This window comes from Delphinapterus leucas, chromosome 12 (assembly GCF_059928025.1).
Source record: "Delphinapterus leucas isolate spDelLeu-1000000601 "Yukka" chromosome 12, BTC_Dleu_Yukka2, whole genome shotgun sequence".
Taxonomy (NCBI): domain Eukaryota; kingdom Metazoa; phylum Chordata; class Mammalia; order Artiodactyla; family Monodontidae; genus Delphinapterus; species Delphinapterus leucas.
Window position 1 is genome coordinate 84,392,760 of NC_143140.1, and position 17,427 is coordinate 84,410,186.

Below are 17,427 nucleotides of genomic sequence, written 5' to 3' on the forward strand. Positions count from 1 at the left end.
CTATAGATTAATGGCCTGCACTCTTCTCTTTTAAATCAAATACCCAAATTTAAATTGTTTTGATGGACTGTTCAAAAGTGATTCCATCTGTTTTAATGTCTGATTAAGAGTTAAAATGAAAGTGCTTTTTGGATAATTCTAAAAACAAAAGCTTTTAGATAGATGTTTTTGTTAATTTGCATTGCCGTAGTGAGCATCCGTCCCTTGAAGAAAATGTTTCAATATGATTGATTTTTTTAAATTTATTTATTTATTTATTTTTTGGCTGCGTTGGGTCTTTGTTGCTGTGCACGGGCTTTCTCTAGTTGCGGCGAGCGGGGGCTACTCTTCGTTGCGGTGCGCAGGCTTTTTGTTGCGGTGGCTTCTCTTGTTGCAGAGCAGGGCTCTAGGCACGCGGGCTCAGTAATTGTGGTTCGTGGGCTGTAGAGCGCAGGCTCAGTAGTTGTGGCGCACGGGCTTCGTTGCTTCGCGGCATATGGGATCTTCCTGGGCCAGGGCTTGAACCCGTGTCCCCTGCATTGGCAGGCGGATTCTTGATCACTGTGCCACCAGGGAAACCCCCCAATATGATTGATTTTTAATGAAATTATAGATTCATTATTTTTTATAGCCTTTAAAGAAATTCTCCCTTGTTATTTGAAGCTGAATGCTTAGAGAGCAGTCTTCCTTTTAGATAAGATGTGGTAAAATGTAGTAAAAATACCAGCCACTTTCCTTCTGCTGATTCATTTTGTCTCATCCATTAGGGCATTACACATCCTACATCTTATTATATAGACCTGAAGTTCCATTTTCCAGGGTAAGCAGAGGGAGATGAAGTTGAAAACAGCTGTTTGGCATACACTTAGTAATTTTTTTTTGTAACCAGGGCCCGAGGTGACTAGATTATATTTCTTTGCCCCTTTGTGATCAGTGCCCTATTGGTGCCACATTTTTTGGGGAGGAGTACATAACTTTTATAACTTGTAATATTGTACTGTAGGATATCTGTAATTGAATTTAGGTTTTGTATTCTGCCCATTGTTCATGCCTAGACGTAAGCAGAACCAGTTTGAGGATCAGAGGTAAATGGCATTAAGGACTTGGCAAGGTTGCAGTGTGTTTCTTGAACGAAAATAGTTGACTGGAGCATGAATCAAAGTGATATTACTGTGTCACTAAACTAGCTAGGTAATCTTGAATAAATCAGTTAACCTTTATGTGATTCAGCTTTTTTTCTTTTAAAGTCTTGTTCTCTCAAAACTTAAAGTATTGGTAAAACATATTTTGAGGTGAACAACTCGTGAGTTGAAGCTTAAGGCATGAGGTAAAATAATACGTATGCTGTGTTTTAGGTAAATCCAACTAGAAAATACAAATGTTGGTGATTGGAAAATTTCATTGTTCTAAAGCTTTTAAAAATCTTTTTCAAAAGGTTCAGTGTCTATAAACAGTGCTTCTTAAACTACTTTTGTGCACAGGAATTACCTAGAGATCTTGTTGAAATGCAGGTTCTGTTTCCCTAAGTGTGGGGTTAGTTAGGCTCTGATACAACCTCGGCAAGTTAGGCTCTGGTTAAAAAGTTTCTCCTGAGAGAAGACCTTGTGAAGAACTGAATGCTCTGGCTGTCTCAGAATGGTTCCTTTTCCTCTCCTTCCTTTGGAAGCATGCTCTATTCACTGTGAGAATTCATTTGGTATTAGGTATAACTGTTTCCTGAGACCAGCCCTCTTTTCTTACATGCTCCTGTCAGCATCATTTAGTGCTTTGTAAGTACAGCCACAATTGTTATTCAAAGTGTAGAAAATACCTCATGACATTGGAGTCTTAGGAATTCTTGTGTTTTCAGTACTGCTAGAACTTGAAACAGAGATTGAAAACATTTCAGATTTTTTGGTCTTAATTCGCCTCTCAAGTTTCTAGTTGGTGACTTAGCCAAGTTTACCAAATATTGTAATTTTAAAACTTCTACAGCATTTAAAGCGTACATAATTTTTTTTTGCCATTTTATGTGGCAGACACATAAAAATGCCTAGTCTGTCAGTGAAGGAAATTCTGTACCATAATACGTTAATATAGTGTTTCTAAAGATATTGTGGAAGAAGAATTATCTTTATAGCTTAATACTAAAACTGCTAACATTTTTGAAGCTTTGGAATCTTCACAGTAGGCGAGGAAGGCCCATTTATTGTGTTATGTACTCATGATTCTTATGTGTTGTGAGTTTATAATTGAGTTTTTATTATAAATCAGAGAAGAAGGTGTATTTGTTTAAACAAAACTCACTGCATTAATCACTTTTATTACTTACCATTCAGTATTAATTTTAATAACTCTTACCAGCAACTTATAAATTTTATTTAGCCTTAGTCTCAAGATAATCATTTCTGTAAAGTAATAGTTATATATCAGATTATTTTATCTGTGTTTTCGGCATTGGGAAATAGATGATTTTTAACAGAGTTGTCTTGCTTTTCATTAAATTAAAAAAAATTTCTTTTCTTTACTGGATGTATTATTTGCCTGGCTAGGTGAATATTTCTTTGAATGTATGGTAGTCAAAGGAAAATAGCCTTGGCCAGATATATGAACTGAGGGACAGATATGCTAGATTTGGGGGGAACGTGAGGGAAAAAACTATTTCAGACTTTTAAAACAGTAACTTTCAATAGAGCAGACAGATTTTTTTGTTTTGTTTTGTTTTGTTTTGCGGTACGCGGGCCTCTTACTGTTGTGGCCTCTCCCGTTGCGGAGCACAGGCTCTGGACGCGCAGGCTCAGCGGCCATGGCTCACGGGCCCAGCCGCTCTGCGGCACGTGGGATCCTCCCGGACCTGGGCATTGTGTCCCGTGTCCCCTGCATCGGCAGGCGGACTGTCAACCACTTCGCCACCAGGGAAGCCCGAGCAGACAGTTTTGAAACTTTTTGGTAGGTTAAACCTAAAACTTTAATGTCCAATCACCAGCATTACTGCCCTTTTATTAAATGTTTCAAGTACTAAACAGCCAGAACCTTGCAGTAGATACTTGTGAATTGGTGCTAAAGGTCTCTTCATTTTCTTAATAATGACCTTAAAGAGAAGGTTCTTAAAAGGGATTTGAAGGAACAAATGAAGAATCATCTAGTCTTTTTGCAGAATGAAATCACTCATTGTCTTGACTGAAAATCCTGTTTAGAAGCATGTATGTCTGTGTTGGAGGTAGATTGAGGATCCTTTACCCAATGGTCCTTGGGTTTCCAGGAAGTTTTTCAAGAATGCAATTTTGATTTAGTCCATATATGATTTCTATGAAATTACTTTGGGTGAAATACCAAATTACACCCAGAATTTGAACCTGCTTTTTGCAGCCATAATTTCATTTTAATCAGTATATGTTTGGGAGGCAGGTGTTCTTATGCTTCTGGATATGGAAGAAATCGAAGCAGTGAGCTTGATAGTGAAAGGATTCTTCCTTGTGCTCAGGAAAGTAGGAGACTTTCATATTCTTCAGATTGGGTAATGGATAAGGTTGAGAAACATTGATCAGTGGAGTAGCTAAAAAATGTTTTCATAGGATAGATTCCTAGAAGCATAATGGTAGTGTCTTGTCTTTTGTATAGGTGTGGTATTTGAGAAAAGTTTTGAAACTTTGGGTTCATTGTGTTTGGAGTGTTACAATTTGTCATTTGATTTGTTCCTTCATTAGTACAGAAATCCTTTCCCTATATGTTTCAGACGAAGTCTAAGGCATGTTGGCAATGCTTTTACCAGTGCTTTTCTTTCCTGAATTTGCTGCTTCCTTTTATTTGGCTTTTCAGAATCATCTGAACATTTTTTTTTATTATAACAGTACCTTATCTTTTGTTTTTTATTGTTCAAGCCAGTTACTCAGCGCTATTTCAGAACTTAGGTGATTGGCAGTTGAACCGAATATGTAGAGTAGCCAAAGTAGATTCTTTCAGATACCATTCCAGAGACAGACGGTATGGAATAGTCAACCTCGAATGTTCATCACCTCAGCATGAGCAGTGTTTTTGTGTTTGTACAGGATTTGTGGTGACATTTGTATATCAAGAATTTTAACCTTCTCATTTGCTTCCCTTCCCACTCTTCTTTTTTTCTTCAGTGTAAACCAGAATACAAGGTACCTGGACTTTATGTTATTGACTCTATTGTACGACAATCTCGACATCAGTTTGGTCAAGAAAAGGATGTGTTCGCACCCAGATTTAGTAATAACATCATTAGCACTTTCCAGAATTTATATCGTTGCCCTGGAGACGACAAGGTATGCCGCCTTTTTTCTTTTTGTTTAAGTCACTACAGTAATTACCTTTTTTGTCTTAATGAGACTCTTTACATTATCTTAATTTTATCATTTTATGTTACTGTTTTACTCTTTGTTATTCCGAATTTGAATATTTAGTTATCGCACTCTCCATGTTCCTTTTTGTTATTAGACTTTTCTTAAACAGAGTGGAAAGATATAGTTGATTTTGCTACTTTTTAATTTATTGAAGCAGTTGGTGTTAAAGAAACTAGCTCTAATAAGCATTTGGAATTATCCTAAAATCTTACTTATTTACATGCACAACCAATTCAGAATTTTGATTATTTGACATGAGCTGATATTTACCTATTTAGTGTCTGTGAAAAATGGATTTACCAAATAATTAATAGAAAATAACTGCATATCAAAATTCCTTTGTCATGGTAGAGTTTTCTTAGTGCTAGAAACCACACTACTGGGTCTGCTGGATCTGAATGAATAAATATTCTGTCCCACATTAAACAAAAGCTTTGGGACCTGAGGGAGAATAAAAAGGCGCCGTTTATCCTCATAGGTGCTCAAAGATAGTAGAAGGTTACGTATCTTGGATGCTGATTTGGAAATTTAGTGTCCTTTTTCTGACAGAGTTGATTGCAATATTGATTTTGTAGGAAAAGGAACGAACAGGTGAAGACTAACTGTTACTCTGAGGAAGAGCCACAAAACTTAAAAGCTCACCACAAATCTTTTACCTTCCCTCAAGTACAAGATTAGGTAGTCTTTATTTTATTTTATTTTTTATTTATTTTTTGCGGTACGTGGGCCTCTCACTGTTGTGGCCTCTCCCATTGCGGAGCACAGGCTCCGGACGCGCAGGCTCAGCGGCCATGGCTCACGGGCCCAGCCGCTCCGCGGCATGTGGGATCTTCCCGGACCGGGGCACGAACCCGTGTCCCCTGCATCGGCAGGCGGACTCTCAACCACTGCGCCACCACGGAAGCCCTAGGTAGTTTTTATCTTTAATTTAATTTAATTTTATTTTATTTTAACTATTGTACAGTTTTAAAACAAAAGAAGTCTTGTTATAATAGATATGGAGACAAATTTATCAGTTTTTCAATTTTATTTTATTTTATTTTAACTACTTACAGTTTTGAAACAAAAGAAGTCTTGTTATAATAGATAGATATGGAGATAAATTTATCGTATCATTCTTCGTAAACTGTTCTTGGATATGCTTCTTGAAGCAGATTTTTTTCTTTTAATTAACTTTGGTACGTTGATAATTCTATGCAGGCAGAAAGAATGCTTCTAGTTTTTAAGTAACCCATCACAGTCGAGACTTAAAGTAGATGCCTTAGAATCCCACCTAAAATAACTCATTTGAAATTTTATATAAACATTTTTGAAGTAACTTAAACACTTTGATTTAGGAATTTCACTGGTTTGGACTTGGATTTCTATCAATTACAATGAACAAGTCAGTCTTGAATTCGTAGATTTCATAATAATAATGTTTCTCATTTATAATAAAGTTTAGTATATAGGGATTTTTTTAAAAATAACCATAGTAGGAAAGATTACATTGCTACTGTAATCTCAGTGCATAAACTCCATAAAGGAGAGGCATTATTTGTGTGTAGGTAGATACATAGAATGATACTTACCAGACGGGGACTACTTTTAGTGCTTGATGAGTATCTCGGGAACTGGAAGATTTTTTTTTTTTTTATGTAAAGCAAAAAAAAGTATAAGACACTTTCTTAGTGCTTACATCTTAGGAAAAATAGTTAAATCAGAAGATATGAAGCATTCTTTGTGTAACTTTCTTATGCTTCATTTGAAATACAAAAATTTGCATGCTAATTTAGCTTGGACATAGTTTGAAAATATGTTGATATATTATGAGTGATTTAAAGGTGAACCAGATATTCTTAAAAATTCCTGGGGCTTCCCTGGTGGCGCAGTGGTTGAGAGTCTGCCTGCCGATGCAGGGGACACGGGTTCGTGCCCCGGTCTGGGAAGATCCCACATGCCGCGGAGCAGATGGGCCCGTGAGCCATGGCCGCTGAGCCTGAGCGTCCGGACCCTGTGCTCCGCAACGGGAGAGGCCACAACAGTGAGAGGGCCGTGTACCGCAAAAAAAAAAAAAAAAAAATCCTTATTTTACTGTTACAAAATAGATTATTTAACAAAAGGCTCTTTTTAGTACTAATTTCAGCCTCTGTCATTTAACTTATTCTACTGGAGTTAAGTAGCCTTACAGTAGTCAGTAACTAATACTTACTGCTGTTTACAGAACATTTATATGCTGAACAGTGGTGGCAGAAAGTAAATTTGGTTAAATTCTTATGTGAGGAAATACCCTTTCTTGTTCTTAGATAGTTTTAAAATGAAAAAATTTTTTTAAAGTCACATAAGATAGGGATTTTCTCTTGAAGTTACTTTTTTAAAAGATAAAATTAAAATCAACAGTAAATATAACTTTAGTGCTAAGCCTCAGAATCCTTAACACAGTTCTCCAGCTAACTGTAACCATCTCATTAGTGTTCATGTAGAAGGTGAAACCTAGTTACCATTCCTTCCTTCTTTCTGCTAAATATTGCTTTCATTAACTTGTATATTCATCAGAATGAATATTTTTGCAAGTGAGTTAATAAATGCAAAATTATAGAAACATAATATCAGGGCTGGAAAGTATCATAGCAGTATTTTAATCCATCCTTCCTGTCTATTGTCCAAGTAGCCTCTAAGATATGACTGTGCTAAGGTTTTGAAAGCAAAAAAACCAAAATATCATTTTTCTTTTTTCCTGTAGAGTAAAATAGTGAGAGTATTAAACTTATGGCAGAAGAATAATGTATTTAAAAGTGAGATTATTCAACCTCTTTTGGATATGGCAGCAGGGATTCCTCCTCCAGTTGTCACACCTGTTTTGGCCAGTACTACTGCTGCTATGAGCAATACCCCAGGTATGTTGCTTTGATAGATTTTCTGAGTATTCTATTCATGCTTTTCAGGTGATTATTCATAGATGAAATAATAATTTGACAGTGCAGGAGAATTTGTCTAGCATTAGGTAAATGAAAGGAAATGCAGTTTAAGTGAAAAATAAAATCAGAAGTTATATTTGTGTGTAATTCTTTTCTAAAAATTAAAAAGCTTAGTTTTTAAAATCCCTAGAAACATAATCAGCTTTGGAAATTGGTGTGTCAGTTAAGTTTTTCCTGATTTAGACTGTAATCTTTTAAACTTGCATATATATCATCTTGATATTCACAGTGAACTAAGACTACTAATATAAAGAGAACCCTGAAAAATTTATTTAATGGAGAGAAGAATGTTTAGTAATAATCTCAAAATCATGTTTTGGTTTTTTTTAAGGTATTTAAATGACATTTGAAATTTTTTATCATAGTCCAAGAATTACATTTGTTAGCATTTTGGTATATATTTCGTTTTTGATGTGTGTGTGTATACATACACACACACACATATTTTGGAACAAAAATAGTTTTATGTTATGCACACTATTTTATAATAATTTTTTTCATGAAAGATTGCATTTTGAATATTTCCTTATGTCATTGAATTTTCTTCTTTAATAAGATTTTTAATGACTTGCAAATATTAAAGCCTCCTTTATTTTGTTTATTTTTTTAAGTTATTTTTTATTTTTGGCCATGCCATGGGACATGTGGGATCTTAGTTCCCTGACCAGGGGTTGAACCTGTGCCCCCTGCATTAGGAGCGTGGAGTCTTAACCACTGCACCACCAGGGAAATCCCTGTAGGTTCCTTTAAAATAGTAACTTAGTTAATTGAGAACAAGTATGGCTAGCTCTTTTAGGTCTTTTTTTAATTGTTGTTGTTTTAACATACCTGATTCTGTAATGGTTTTTCAAAATGGAGACAGTAAAATTACATTTATATAAATCTGTACATATTTTATAAAAGTGACAGAACAAATCTCTCTACTTTTCCAAGTCTTATTTATGTTCCTACATATTTATTGGGGTTGGGTTTGATGTCTTTTCTAAAAGGAACTCCTGTGACACCTGTTACTCCAGCCAATGTGGTCCAAGGTTTACCTGATCCGTGGGTGTCTCAGATAACAAATACAGATACACTTGCAGCTGTAGCTCAGATCTTACAAAGTCCTCAAGGCCAACAGGTGAGCAGCTTTTTAATTATGTCAATGATTTAGGACTCATTATTTTCCTAACACATTGTTTCATTATGTACCACCTAAGGAGTATGTGTTTTATTTTTAAAAAATGACCACACTACATATAGTACTGTGTAACTTGGTTTTTTTTTCATTTAGTAATGCATCATGAACACTTTTATGTCATTAAAGATTATTTTACAAATAATTCGTTCCACACCAAAATAATTAAGTGCACAGTTTGTGCCAGACGTTATTAGGTGCTATTGTTATTCCAGTAACAAGGCAGGGAAGTCTTCTACCTTGAAGAAGATACCTATCTATCTTAGGGGAGACAAACAATAAAGAAGTATAAAACATTATTTAGATAGTGATATATGACTTAAAACAGGGTAAGTCTTTACAGTGACTAAGTTTGGGGGAAGGGGTCAGAATTAGGGTAGCCAGGAGAAGGCATCTTTGACAAAGTGACATTTGAATTGAGACTTTAAATGGAACTAGTCATGGAAAGATATGAGGATAGTCTAGCATCTGTTAGGTTTTTTTTTTTAACTTATCCTCTAAAAACCAGATTAATTGTGATATGAATAAGTAAAAAACGGTGCAGTTGTGGACTCTTTAAAAAGACAATCTCAAAAAAAAATATGGAACCATTTTAGTGATTTACAAATGTAAAAAAACCGTTCAATTATCATCTTAGATTGGATCCAGTTTCTACAGTTTTGGGACAGTTGGGAAACTGAATTGGATATTAGATTAAATTATAGAATTACTAACCTTTTGTGATAATGATATTTTGAAAGTAATTCATAAAGCAAATGTCATTTTAAAAGACATCTATTAAAAAAATACTTTTGGCCAGAGTGTGGATTTTCTGGAAGAATAGAACAAGGAGTCAGGAAGACACAGTGATCTATAAGATATGAAGTCAGAGCAGAGGAAAGAAAGTAGGGTGCTGCAGTGTTTGAGCCTGGGTGCCTGAAAGAATAACAGTGCTGTGGGGGGAAATGGAGATGTCAAAAGGAGCATTTAAAATGTGTAAAGGAGAAATGTGATAATTGCGTTACTTTCTTCTTTCCTCCCTCTCTCCCTCCCTCTTATTCATCCATCCTGTTTTGGAGCTTCCTCAGTGCAGTATCTCAACTATCATATGTTTTTGTAGTTTCTTTCCTATCACATTAGTAGTTTGTAGTAAATGTTGGTATGATAGGTAAAGACACTAGTTTGTTTCTTAATGTTGCTATTTCAGATGAAATTATTTTACTTACTGTCATCGTGCATGTTTTTACCTTCTCCCACTGTAAACTGAACTTAGAGTGCAAATGTCTTATTTAGCAATAGCTTTTCTATTTTTCTTTTTCTATTCTAAACTGATAATTTTCAGATTTAACTTGGGTTTACATCTTGAGTAGGAAAGTATTGATTACTGCTAGGTTATATATATAGGGTTTACTGAACTGAACTATCTTCAGCATCTTACTACTGTTTCTGTTTTTTAAGAGGGAGGGTGAATGGGGGGACAGGGGTTGCTTTCAACTCTTGTTGACACTATTCACCTTTAATTTCCTTAGTTTCAGACTGCTCCAAGGGACAGATTTCTTATTTTCTTAGCTGCTTTCGGGAATGTGTTATCAGATGGTAAATCTGAATGATAGTAAAAGCAGTTGTAAGTGCTTGTCCTTTTACAGAGATTGAGTTAATTGAAGAAGGGATGAAAAAGCTTAGTGAAAAAAAGTCTGCTTGTGATGAGTTTTTTTATCCGTTGGTCATGGTGCGATCATTTTATTTTGTTTAAACTTCCCTGACTTTCCAGAAGCAAGACAAACTTATTAAGGACTGTGTTATATATGGCACACACAAAAAGTCTTTTTTTTAAAAAAAATTGTTTTAAGTTAGTATATATTTTTTCTTGGTCTCTAGACTGTAGAATGGTAAATTTTATTGACCAAAAGTTTTAGATGAGTATTCTTATTACAAACCCAACACCTGTTTGTAGTAATTTTCTTTTTTTTTTTTTTCCCCACCCTTTAGCTTCAGCAGTTAATACAGACTTTACAGATACAGCAGCAGAAGCCTCAGCCTTCCATCTTGCAAGCCCTGGATGCCGGCCTTGTGGTCCAGCTGCAGGCTCTTACAGCACAGCTCACAGCAGCGGCTGCAGCAGCCAGCACCCTTAATCCCCTAGAACAGGGAGTGTCTTTTAACAAGGTAAAAACTAAGATAAGAGATCTGTTCTGTATGAAGAACTGAATTTTCTATACTATCATGTATATTCCAATTCTGTAAATTACATTTTACCGTAGCACTATTTTATATTTTAACATCCATCATACTCTATAAGATATAAATTTTAGAAAAAGTTCAAATTTCTGAAAGAAATTAAGTAATTTTATAATTCCACTGGCAACATTTAGAATATTTTCTTTTGACTAATAATAACTGGTCAGTAAAATTGTGTATTCACTTTTTTTTTAAATAAATTTATTTTATTTTTGGATGCGTTGGGTCTTCGTTGCTGCGTGTGGGCTTTCTCTAGTTGCGGTGCATGGGCTTCTCACTGCGGTGGCTTCTCTTGTTGTGGAGCACAGGCTCTAGGCCCACGGGCTTCAGTAGTTGTGGCTCGCAGGCTCTAGAGCGGCAGGCTCAGTAGTTGTGGCGCACAGGCTTAGTTGCTCCGTGGCATGTGGGATCTTCCTGGACCAGGGCTCGAACCCGTGTCCCCTGCATTGGCAGGTGGAATCTCAACCACTGCGCCACCAGGGAAGCCCCCTGTATTCACTGTTGAGGCAGATAATTATTTTTTATACTTCCTAATTTATTTTGTGGATGTTACAAATATATTAATTATGGTGTCCGTCCTGTAATTTTAATCTGCTAGAATTAAAATTGTAAAGTATGTGAAAGTTCAAAGGAAAGCTTCTTTACAAGTTGTTACTATGCTGTGATAAATCGAGGTCTAACTAAAGAATAGTGTTGTTTTTTTTGCTGTACGCGGGCCTCTCACTGTTGTGGCCTCTCCCGTTGTGGAGCGCAGGCTCAGCGGCCATGGCTCACGGGCCCAGCCGCTCCGCGGCATGTGGGATCTTCCCAGACGGGGGCACAAACCTGTGTCCCCTGCATTGGCAGGCGGACTCTCAACCACTGCGCTACCAGGGAAGCCCCAAGAATAGTGTTTTTAAAGTTGAAAATCTTTTTTGTTTAACTTGTGTGATATGCTTAATATTCTTGCTATTTATGGGAATATTATAATACTTTGGAAGTGTTACCTGTATTATTTTTATTTCTGCTACTGTTATTTTCATAGAAGTATAAATATTGATTTATTAGATTATTACTTAGACTTTTTTAGCCTGCAGCTTCCAAAAAGTCTTTAAATTGACCATTTAGAAGACAGTGGAGCGTTCTGAGAGAACTGCGCTAGTAACAGATCTGTTGATTATAGTTCTAGATTTTTTTTTAATCAAGCTCTGTTACTATTGACAAGCCACTTAATTATTTTAATCCTAATCCTCTCTTTTATAAAGTTAAGAGTATTGGTATTTATCCTGCATGTCATGATTGTTTTGCTTCATAAGGCAATGTCTGTCAAAATGCCCTGAAGAAAAGTAAAGATCCACTCAAATAAAATGTTTTATTGGAGTATAACAATAAAATGATATGAAACATTTACATTTTAAATGATAAGAGATAAATTAATGGGATGTCAGTGACCTTCAAAATAGCATCTGCAACTTTTATTTGTGCAAAGCACTTTTAAATTTGTCTCTTTCTCTTTTTTTTTTTTTCCCCACTTAGAAGTTGATGGATAGGTTTGATTTTGGGGAAGATTCTGAGCATAGTGAAGAACCCAAAAAGGAAATTCCAGCTTCTCAACTGTAAGAGTCATTATGTTTTTCTTTATAAACCATAAATTTTTTCTGTTATCTTTATAAACATTGTATGGGACGTTGCCATTGAGCTACTAAGTGTACTTTGAGTGAGTTGAGTTATTATTTCAGGCTCTTGAGCTCTCACATTACAGAAAGATGGTAGAATTGCTGCTTGTTGCTTCCCTGTGTTATTTTGACTCTTCCTAAGAACTTTGTAAATAATTGGGATATATCAAGATTCTTTACTGGAAAATTGATGTGTTGATAAATCTAGTTGTGTTATTTTCTGTTGTCTATATTAGGCTTTAAGTTATTTAACTCCGTTGTAAGAATATTTATAGGAAAGACGTTTGCTTCTAGTGCCAGTGGGCACTACTAGGAAGTACACTAAATTCTGGGAGTAGATCAGACTAATCAGAAGTAAGGAATAGGGTTGTAGGGATTTTGTTTGTTAAAGAAATGGATTGTATGTTTTTCTTTTAAATCAGTGATACAGTTCTGCAGAGCCTTAGGTTCGGTGAGGGTTCATGAGAGGACCAGAGGGAAGGAGGATGTTGGAGAGCAGGGGTGGAAGGTGGGAGGATTAGAAAGGGATGATGAGTGGGGAAAGCCTCTAGAAATCTTATTTCAGTGGTTATTTAGTTTTCTATATTGTGATAATATATTAAAAATATACTTATATGTAAAATTGCAATTATATGCTTATGACAGACATTCTACTTGAAAAAATTAAAAACTAATGTTTTAGATTATGAATTCTAAAGTTGTAAGAAGCATTTGAGATTATGTAGGTTAGTGTCCTGAGCAATGTAGTAATCTCCTTTAACCATCTGTATAGGTTATTTATCCATTGTTTTAATGCCTTCTATGACAAGAAGGTAATTTTTAATACTGTATGATCTTTTGTTACTGAATCTTATTTGATTTGCTTTCTATACACTGATCCATTTTGCTTTCTGAAGCAAGGAAACAAATTTGCTCCATTTTCTTTTGAGACATAGCCATTCCAGTATTTGAAGATAGGTATCATTCTTCCCCTTAGGTTTATTTGCTCCAGATGAAGTACACTTTTTTCCAACTGTTTCAAGACTTCTCACCATCCTGATTGCCCCTTTTGGGATGCCCTCTTTTTTGTTCATGTCTTGCCTTGTGGCACCCAGAATTCCAGGTGTATTCCAGGTGTGAATTTCCCAGAGTATAGTTAAATTATTAATTCCTCTTATCTAAACACTGTTTCCGTTAACATACCTAATAATGTGAATGCTTTTCTAAAGGAAGCAGATTAGTTTTATGAAGTGTATAATCAATTATGATGGTAGATTTCACATATAGTGATTGATGGAACATTTTTCCCACTGTCTCATAGTTTAGAAGGAGTTAGAGTGACAATGCTTAAGTACTTTTAACTCTTTTTATAAGTGTTTTATTGAGATTTTCTTAAAATGCTGTAATGTAAAAAGTACTAATTTATATGTATTTTAATACTGTGAGGCAGTAATATCAGATCTTCATCAGAGTATCTCTAACATGTGATCCATCTATTGAAACACTATTGAAGAGTATATTTCTATTTTAATGTATTAATGTTCTGAGGTATTCTGTTTTCTGTGTTAATATTTCAAAAGTAAACATAGAGTATAATAGTAGAGTATGTTCCATTTAATTGCATTTTGGGGTGTTCTTTTCGAATATTCAGTTATTATCATCTTTATTGGATTTTAATATACATTTCCACTTGTTTTTCCTTTTAGTTCTCATGTTTCAGAATCTGTGAACAATTCCATCTTTCATCAGATAGCAGAACAGCTACAGCAGCAAAATCTTGAACATCTCAGACAGCAACTCCTAGAACAGCAACAGCCTCAAAAGGTTTATATCCCCATCTTGTGGTCTTTAGAGTTACTGCTTTGTACAGTCTGTCATTTGGTGATTTTTTTTTTCTTCAGCTGTTTATTACTAGGGAGATCAGTCTTTTCAGGACCTTTACAGTTTTTGTGTGTTTTTTTGTTTCATTTTGTTTTTTGGTAATCAAAATGTTTACTGGCAACTTATGTATCCATTGAGAACATTAATTTCAGTATACTGGAATTAGAGAACAGAAGACAGAGATGGTGTTTCAGTATTACAGCTGAAAACTTTCCTTTCCTCTCAATTCCCTGTCAAGCCAAGATAGTGATGATTTTGCTGTTGTTGGTGGTGATGATGACAAAATAGATTGCTGTCTTTAATTAGACTGTTATTAGTATGTGGCAAGAGCTTTATTAGGCATGATTACAGTTAATGCTTATGCGATAGGTATTTTGAATCTCATTTACATTGTAGGAAATTGAAGCTTAGTGAAATCGAAACATCTACTGTTAAAGTACACAGTATCATATATCATCAGTCTTAAGACCCACCATTATTTTACGTATAGCTAAGAATTTTTAGATACTTGTATATATAACATCCCTTGGAGTTTTAAGAATCTTCTAAATTTCAGGGTGATAAAATGTAAAGAAAAATCATACCTTAGAATTGATAAAATATGTCAAATTGTTGTGAAGCTAGGGTTAAATCCATTACAAAGCCTCTTTTTGCTCTATATGAGAAATACTTATGGATGTTAAACTGTTTGGATATGAGTTTCTGGGAATTACCCCCACTCACACTTCTTCCTAATCAAACCTTTTTGACTCTAATGAATTTAATACAATACCACAAATATTTTTAAAGTATGAGCATTGTTAGGTAATACATACAGAGATGAACAGAGAAGTGTCTGGCCTCAAGTAAGCTCTTCTCTAATGAAGTGCATATATCTATATGAACACAAGGCAGAATCCTGGTTTCTGAAATAGAGATATATATGAAGGACTACGGAAATATGGAAGAGGGAGGATTACTTTAGAAGGGATAGTCCCCGAACTTGTCCTTTTAATGCAAAGAGTAAATGTAAAATGGATTTTTAAAAAAAAAATAAATATATTTATTTTTGGCGGTGTTGTGTCTTCGCCGCTGCACGTGGGCTCCCTCTAGCCGCAGTGAGCAGGGGCCACTCTTGTTGCGGAGCCTGGGCTCCAGGGGTGCGGGCCTCAACAGTTGTGACACGCGGGCCCAGCCGCTCCGCAGCATGTGGGATCCTCCGGGACCGGGGATCGAAACCGTGTTTGATCTCTGCCGTGGCAGGCGGACTTTCAACCACTGCGCCACCAGGGAAGTCCTTGTAAAATGGATTTTGATGATGTTTGTATGTTGGAACTTGTACCTGGAATTATGAGAATGGAATTCCATACCTTGTTTTGTAGAAATAATTCTGATAGAAGTAGTTGGGTAGGTGCACTATTTTATGTCAAGAAAATAAAATATATCTGCCTAAGAATTCAGAAACTTGAAGACAAAGCACAATAAAGAACATTTGGGGACTCCCCTGGCAGTCCAGTGGTTAAGTCTCCACACTCCCAATGCAGGGGACCAGGTTCGATCCCTGGTCAGGGAACTAAGATCCCACATGCCACACAGTGTGGCCAAAAAAAAAACAACCTGGATGTTATTTAAAGAAAAACATAAGTTGTGACTCAAGGAAGAGAAACAGGTTGTCAGAGCTGTTACAGAGGCAAGGGGTAGTAGTAATGGAAGAGTTTATCTCAACAGATTTGTTCAGCTATAGATGTGACACTTTTGCATTGCCTTAGTTCCAATTTCATTTCAGAAGTTTTAGCAGAAGCAGTAGAATGAAGGTTTAGCAGAGACAGTAAAGGTGTAGTACTCTTGACCTGGATCTTGAGCTTGAGCTTGTAATTAACACCAAGTTACTGAAGTGAAAGTTACTAAAAACTTGAGAGTGATTTTGTTTTAAGAATCTCACCAACCAAAAACAGAAAAAAGAACTCTGGTCTTAGTTGATTACTCTATACCATCTCCAAAATTTTAGAAGCTATAGTAATAAGATCTCTTTGAAAGGAGTAGATGTTCTTAAAAGCTTCCTTATTCAAAAATAAGCAGTGAATAAAAGGGAGTAGTGAAGAAAAAAAGCAACTTTTCTAATGCATAAGGTGAATAGTGTTTAAAGCCTATCACAAATTTAAAATTGAAAAGTAAATATCAACAGAGTAACAAATTTAATAAGTTGTGTAATTGGCTCTATCAAACCAGTTGCCTTTAGTGTATTTAAGATGGGGTGAAACATGCAGAAAAATTAAGTATTTTTGTTTACCAGTAAGCTCCGTGTGGCTGCCTAAAATTTATTAGAGCGCCTCAGAGAAAAGATTAGGTTTGCTAGTGCCACTCTGTTCCTTGCAGCCTTGACCACACTTGGGTGTGGGTTGAGGTCTTTTATCTAATGATGGAAAACCAGTGGAAAATGGGAGCACTTTCTGAGAATGGTTGAATTGTGAAGGGACTAACAATCATATCATAAGAGGAATGATTTCTATGGTCTTGAGTAAGTTGGAGTTATGATTTTGATAATTGTTTTATCAGGATATCCAAAAGATGTCGTAGAATGAAATGCTGATGATGAAAATGATAAGACTAATAAAAGGGCTTTAAAAAGAATGTTAGGAATAAAAAGATTATAGAAGATTCAGCTACTTAATAAAGAGCTGTCAGTGGGATATCAGAAATATGTAACTTCCTTCGCTTCAGTAGTTTTTTATAGAGGAGAATATAATGGAAAGAGGAGAATTGAACATGATAACTAAGATGGGTGATACATTAAGAGACGTGAGTTGCATTTCAGGGTACTGAGGTTGATGTTGTAAGGTTATTAGACTCATAAATTAGGAAGATGCTGTAGGTGTAGCATAGCATGTGTGGATTTCAGTAAGGTTTTTGACAAAGTCTTTCCTGCCACTTATACAGAAAAAAATAGAGGAAAGTAGATTTATAAGGGATCAAAATGTGATACTTAGTGAATGTTAATCCAACTTTGAAAAAAGTCTCTGCTAACTGCTGTTATCCTTGTCTTCTGTTTTTTTTGATATTATCTTTATTTATTTATTTGGCTGCGTCGGGTCTCAGTTGTGGCACGTGGGATCTTCGTTGCGACATGCAGGATCTTTCGTTGTGGCACATGGGCTCAGTAGTTGCGGTGTGGGCTTAGTTGCCCCGCAGCATGTGGGATCTTAGTTCCCTGACCGGGGATTGAACCCGGGCCCCCTGCATTGGAAGGCGGATTCTTA

General features: G+C 35.7%; 1 protein-coding gene across 9 annotated transcripts in view; it reads left to right on the top strand.

Annotated features, from left to right (window-relative positions):
* The window catches only part of SCAF8 (SR-related CTD associated factor 8), a 201,047-nt gene that overhangs the window by 36,383 nt on the left and 147,237 nt on the right, over positions 1 to 17,427 (top strand). For all 9 annotated transcript variants that reach the window (XR_016395260.1, XR_002642778.3, XR_016395263.1 and 6 more), the window contains 6 exons: positions 4,086 to 4,247; positions 7,048 to 7,201; positions 8,272 to 8,402; positions 10,428 to 10,604; positions 12,192 to 12,271; positions 14,017 to 14,134. Coding sequence is in view for 4 of the 9 variants with exons in the window: in XM_089922180.1 (XP_089778306.1) it covers positions 4,086 to 4,247; positions 7,048 to 7,201; positions 8,272 to 8,402; positions 10,428 to 10,604; positions 12,192 to 12,271; positions 14,017 to 14,134 (822 nt within the window). In the remaining 5 variants the exon portion in view is untranslated. The remainder of the gene's footprint in view (positions 1 to 4,085; positions 4,248 to 7,047; positions 7,202 to 8,271; positions 8,403 to 10,427; positions 10,605 to 12,191; positions 12,272 to 14,016; positions 14,135 to 17,427) is intronic.